The following is a 6,504-nucleotide window of genomic DNA, read 5'->3' as shown; positions in this document are numbered from 1 at the left end:
TGTGTGTGTGTGTGTGTGTGTGTGTGTGTGTGTGTGTGTGTGTGTGTGTGTGTGTGTGTGTGTGTGTGTGAACAAAACCACACCGCCAAATCAACTATGCTAAGTAAGGTAGGCTATAATTTACATCAAGCCCCTAAGGATGATTATTGTGCGATAAATAATTAAACAATAATTACATTTGAGTTGAGGTATTTAATTAGCCCAGAAGTTCAGACAAGACGGACATTTACGGCACAGTCTTTTCACTAATGAGGACATAAAATGTTAGCCTATTTGAGAAGAAAGTTTACCTGTTTATGGTCTTAAATTCAGACTTAAACTTAAATTCATTACAGTGAAAAAAAAACACAAACTTAAATTCACTGCAGTGTAAAAACAATAGTTGTGGCAACGATTGCTGAAGACAGCTTCAACAATTTTACCGCAGGCCTGCTATTAATACTGAAGTCCTCTGGTTTCATTTACAGTGGATATCTGAGGAGCAAGATGATCGCAGTCGCCTTTTAATGAAACTAGCCAAAGTGAGCAGCAGTGTGACTGATGATGCAAGCTCAGGCCTTAAATATTGTTCATTCTGCATTGCTAATGACGACTGTTGTTATCAGGGATTATCCTCGAATCTGATTGGCTGAGAGGTCTTTCCAACCATGAGATATTCACCCAATATATCCATGGAACCGTTTCACCGCTTGTATCACTCCGCTTGCAGCATTTGTCAGGATGTGTTAGAAATGTTGTTATGTCTAGAAGTGTAGTTTTAAGAGTTGTAAGAATGTAATTGTTTAAACTCTATTTCTTAATGAAGATAGCGCCTATTTGGAAAAATCGCTTCAACGTTTTCAGAAGTGTGAGCTTCAGGGTGTTAGCGGCCATTCAGCGTTCATGAATCTCAAGAGAACAGCCTTACTTCAGCCAGTTCTTCAAGGCTATATCTAAGGGGGAAACGTTTTATTCATATCTCGACAGCTTGCATTTAAAGTTCACTCAAAAATTTCATTGAATTCAGTCATCATTTTACTACAGTGCTTATTTCGTTCCAATGTGTGGAACTTTAACTGTATTGACAAAAACAGAGACATTCCCCCCCCAAATATCTTCTTTGTGTCTCACAGAAGAAATGTTATGGCCCAGATATGACTTTGGCGCCCCCCATCGAGAAGAGCCTCTTTGTGATATCCATTATAGTGAAGCATTTGCATTACTGAAATGTCCGTAAATAATAATTTAAAAAAGGTAACACTTTATTTTAAGGTGTCATTGTTACACGTTACATGTACTTACTATTATAATAACAATAAATTATTCACAATTCCATGCAATTAACCCTAATCATCTACAGCAGTAAGTACATGTAGTTAATTTATATTACTCGAGTCGGCAAATGTATAATTACACTGTAACAAAGACACATTAAAATAAAGTGTAACCAAAAGAAGAAAAAAAAGACAAACTTCTTTACATTTCACAATCTCTGAAAAACCATAGACGAAGTAAGACAAGTACAAAGAATTGTAAACTGTATTGGTGTGTGGAAGTTTAATGTATTTAGTAAACAATGGTAAACACCTCAAGCAGTTTCAATAAATCATTTTTACTTGAAAGTACAAAACATTTTATGACAATTAGAGCAAATAAATAACTATAAATAATATTAAATATGAAAACAATAAATATACTGGGATATAAAAATTGTGCACAAAGATATATAAATAGATTTCAATATACTTTAAACAATTATGAAACATACCGAGCATGCATGTGCAACACAACATGGCTGACTGACAATTAATACATATGATCTGAAATGCATAACATGTTTTTTTCATTTAGTTAGCAAAATATCTGAGTATAGTTTAGGCAAAGAGGCTTATTCTCACCTAAACCAAATAGAAAAGTTTTCACAGGTTTTTGTAAGAAACATCATTAGCTTGTTTGATCTGATAACTTCAAGTTTTCATAGGAAACACGTAAGGTAAACTCTGTATTAAAGCACTACCCATTGGTCAATATAAAGCGACTAGGCTACATTCATTGCAAATAAATACAAACATGCGAATACACAAATACATTTATAACATTATTTTTTTTTTCAGTTTTTGTTTGTAAGGCAGTTTTTGTAGCTTTTTTTTTTGTTCTATGGAATGTGTCACAAGTCAGACATTTTTTCTGTCATTAGGACTTTTTCTGTCATTGTCTCTTAAACTCTTAGCAGAAACTTTTTTTTAGCGTTCTCTGCGATGATGTCCATCCTCTGAAGGTGGGTTCTCACAGCTCTCCAGATCTGCCCCCATGCGTGAGCACTATATTTCTTAAAACACAAAAGGAACATCTTTAGCTATGTATCACTGACTTTGCATTTTATATGCAAGAAAATAATTCCTTTTACTCAAATGTGCAAATACAATAAGCCTCTTAAGGCACTAAGGAAAATAAAGCTGATTACAGAAATCAGTCAACACATTTAAGGGTATAAAAACACAACCAATAAAAACAATGTAACAAGATGTGATATCATTTTATGCAATCAAACTTACTTCTTTCTTTAAAATCTTCTTTAAAGTCCTGAAGTGCCTTTTTATCCTTATCTCGTAAGACTCCTTTTGCGACGGCTTTTGGTATTGGGCCACCTGATCAAATGTAAACAAAATATAAACAATGAGAAAATAACATGAATGTCAAAATAACAAAACATAATTTTTACATTTCATAGAACACATTTATTCAATTAAGTTAATGATTAATAATGATTAATGTCATAACAGTTTTGAGGTTAAACGATTGAGTGGAATCATTCAATCTAAATTCATGGTCTATTACTATTAAGACAATCCCTTTGATGATAATATAGGATTATATGTAATTCATAGAATGGAATTCTGATATCAGTTTCTCCTAAGCACAAATACTTTCAGACAAGACTTACGCATTCTTTAAGCTCAGATGACTGCCTGTGCAGGTCTTTTAGGAAATATTCCACTGTCTTTGGGTTCCACTGCACTGAATTCATGTGCTCTGAGGCATCCGTGAGACTGATGATATGATCTACGGTCAAGACAAGAAACTTCACCTGGTCCTCCACCTGTAAGGAGATATAATGCTATGTTTAGGTAACTGGTCCCACACAAAGACTGTTGTGATGTATACAAGTTATAAGATTTTCACATAATGAAATTCTGATCTAATTTTCCCTGTTTATTTTGATAGCATATGTTTTATTCGTGGAATGAAATGTTTGTTCACAGAGAAAAGTTTACAAACCTCAGCTTTGTCTATCAAGTTGTACAGGGGCCCCGGAAAATGCACCTTGATATTCTCAGGATATGGTCCACCCTATAAAACAGAGTAATTTGTAATATGTTCCTTATGCTGCATATTTAGCTGTTCATTCATCTGCACAAAAACTTCTTAAGACTTAAAAAAAAAAAAGTTAATAACATCAATGTACAAAAAATGAAAACTTTAATTGACTTAAATAATTTTAATAAAATTGATTGATACCATTGATTAGTTCACTGCACTTTGTCAATCAACCACGTTGAATGAATTACTAATGAAGAAAACTCTGACAATGAATGGGAAAATAATGGATAGAAGCAATGATGTTGTAACATAATGATGGACACTTTTTCAGTTTTTTTTTTTAACGCTGAAAGAATCAGACTAAACGTGACAACATCCCTCAATAAGTAAAACACGTTTATTGCTATATTCCAAATAGTCGTGAATCATTCTGTAAGGTTGAATTCACAACTAGACATTACAAAAACAATAAATCTGTTGCATAGCCTAAATAGCCTATCTACTCGAGTGTCTTAATAAGGACCTCGCAGAAAATGGCTGTGGTTGTATTGCTCAGCAGTCTAATGTCTTCTGATGAACATTTACAAAAAAAAAAAAATCATGAAGCTTTAAAAGTGTAGGCTACTTACCATTTCCCTAAGCAGTTTCAGAGAATCGGCGCTCACTGTCCCATATCGGCCGAGCCATCTGCAAGCGGAGCACTGACTCTGCAGAGTTAAGAATATCACAAAAATATACGTCCACATTTGAGTTTGTTTCATCTTTGTATAGGTGCAGGAGCTTTCTACTGTGTCGCTCGAGAGAATGTTGCAGGGACATGGTGAAGTGTACTGGATTTTATTCAGGAGTATGTAAAGGGAAAACGCAGTAGACTATGCAGGTCGGTACTATCCGGCTTACTTTCACTTTCTAGTTGTATTCAGGCGAATGCCTATAGACTACAGAACAACATATCTCATCTGCTCCGCTATTAATAATAAAAATACATTTAAAAGCAATATATTTTGTACTTAGGAAAGAAGTGAAAAGAATTTATAGGTTAGTTATAGTTTACTCTTTAATCGTCTTTAGTTGAGCCTAGCCTAGGTCTACTATAGACACCAGCGCAAAACGCACAAAAAAATACGTTTAATACACAAATTAATTTTATAAGCAACTTCAGTATAAATTAAAGCAATCCCACGGCTCAAAATAATTACCCGATTCCAAAGTATTTCAAGGTCGCTGGCGTTTCCAAACGAAAAGGGGTTTATACCTGCGGGTTGCGACCAGAAGAACACTTTCTGTTTGAGACGTAATATGCCTTCACGCTTTGTTTACGCAACGTGCTGACGCAACCTCGTACAATCGCTCTCACTGGAGTTCACCGCACTTTCTCTTGGTGCAGTGAAATGCAATTTCTCATCATTTGTCACTACACAAGAAAAATGACCTGGCATTGACCATCAGTTTATCAAAATAATATTTACTTCCAGCATATCTTTTTACATATATTTTTGGTTAGGAGGCTACACTTTTTTGAAGGTGTTCTTGTTACAGTGTAATTATACATTTAGGCTTAAGTACTGAGTAATATTAATTAACTACATGTACTTACTATATGGTCAAGGTTAGGATTAGGGTTACTTGCATGCACATGTATGATTTATTGTTATTATAATAAGTACATGTGACGTGTAACAAAGACACCTTAAAATAGTGTTACCATATTTTTTGTTACAAAATAATTGTCATTATTATTATTAATTATTGTTGTTGTTGTGGTTAAAATATTTTGTAGCATTTTCTTAGAAAATAATATATTATTACAAATTAATCCAGGTTATGCTATTTATAGCTATATCAGTGTTTTGGAACAGGGGTAGCCTAGCCAATTTCGAGCTTGTGAACATAGATAGATAGATAGATAGATAGATAGATAGATAGATAGACAGATAGATAGATAGATAGATAGATATCCTGTGTTTTGGAAAAAGCTGGTCAACCAACTAATGACCAGCTTGCATCTAAATGGCACTGACCAAATGGTAAGACAATTACAAGAAAAATAGAAAATAAATAAATACCAATTGATAAAACAATCAGTTGTTAGGCATGCAAATTTAATCAAACAAATAAAGCTAAACGTGTCTATTACTTTAAAACGAGACTTCTTGCATTCAGATAAATAAAATCTAACTTGGCTCTTCAGGTTCCGTGTATTTCTGTTTGTTTGTTTGTTTGTTTGTTTGTTTGTTTGTTTTAAATACATATTCGGGCCACTGGTTTTCTCTGGTTCGTTAATCAATTGATGATAACCTTAAAGCACTTTTAAGATGTTGCACCTATTTGCCTGTAGATGGCAAGATTAGCCAACGCTGCAGTTTAGATAGATAGATAGATATCCTGTGTTTTGGAAAAAGCTGGTCAACCAACTAATGACCAGCTTGCATCTAAATGGCACTGACCAAATGGTAAGACAATTACAAGAAAAATAGAAAATAAATAAATACCAATTGATAAAACAATCAGTTGTTAGGCATGCAAATTTAATCAAACAAATAAAGCTAAACGTGTCTATTACTTTAAAACGAGACTTCTTGCACTCAGATAAATAAAATCTAACTTGGCTCTTCAGGTTCCGTGTATTTCTGTTTGTTTGTTTGTTTGTTTGTTTTAAATACATATTCGGGCCACTGGTTTTCTCTGGTTCGTTAATCAATTAATGATAACCTTAAAGCACTTTTAAGATGTTGCACCTATTTGCCTGTAGATGGCAAGATTAGCCAACGCTGCAGTTTATATAAAGCTTTTATAAAGAGCCGCATGAAATGAATCAGATTAAAAGAGGTTTAATGTTTTGATCGCAGTTTGAGACACGGAGCAAAAGTTACAGCGAAGAAAGTCCTTACAGCAGATATTTTGTTTACGGTATTAGGTATATTAAAAATGAAGGAATTATAGAAAGTTAGGGAGAAAACCTTTGCGTGAGAGTGGGCTCCGGGTTTCGTTGTTCACTCATCGATACCCGTGTTTGATTTCTTTCGACCACAGCTGTCGCCTTGACCTTTTCTGTCGAATATTGTATGCGGTCAGAGCCCAAAGTAATGTAAACAATATTTGAGCAACAATAATAAATTACTTTTTTTTGTCTTCTTATTAGGCTACTTTTTTTATCAGCCTAATTGTTTTGTGCACTGCTTAAATTATTGTTGGGAATCAAAT

General features: G+C 33.9%; 1 protein-coding gene across 1 annotated transcript; it reads right to left on the bottom strand.

The window, feature by feature from the left end:
• Positions 1-1,681: 1,681 nt before the first annotated feature.
• Positions 1,682-4,346, bottom strand: LOC107662433 (interferon a3-like). Its single transcript, XM_016452455.1, has 5 exons — positions 3,930-4,346; positions 3,259-3,330; positions 2,924-3,079; positions 2,535-2,627; positions 1,682-2,308 (listed from the first exon to the last, which is right to left on the bottom strand). Exons 1-5 carry the CDS (start codon positions 4,059-4,061, stop codon positions 2,198-2,200), a joined length of 564 nt encoding a protein of 187 aa, XP_016307941.1. The 5' UTR covers positions 4,062-4,346; the 3' UTR covers positions 1,682-2,197.
• Between the last annotated feature and the right edge of the window lie 2,158 nt (positions 4,347-6,504).

Source organism: Sinocyclocheilus anshuiensis, unplaced genomic scaffold, assembly GCF_001515605.1.
Source record: "Sinocyclocheilus anshuiensis isolate Anshui unplaced genomic scaffold, SAMN03320099.WGS_v1.1 scaffold11, whole genome shotgun sequence".
NCBI classification, from domain to species: Eukaryota; Metazoa; Chordata; class Actinopteri; order Cypriniformes; family Cyprinidae; genus Sinocyclocheilus; species Sinocyclocheilus anshuiensis.
Note: the sequence above shows the minus strand (reverse complement) of the source record. Positions and strands in the feature narration are given on the sequence as shown.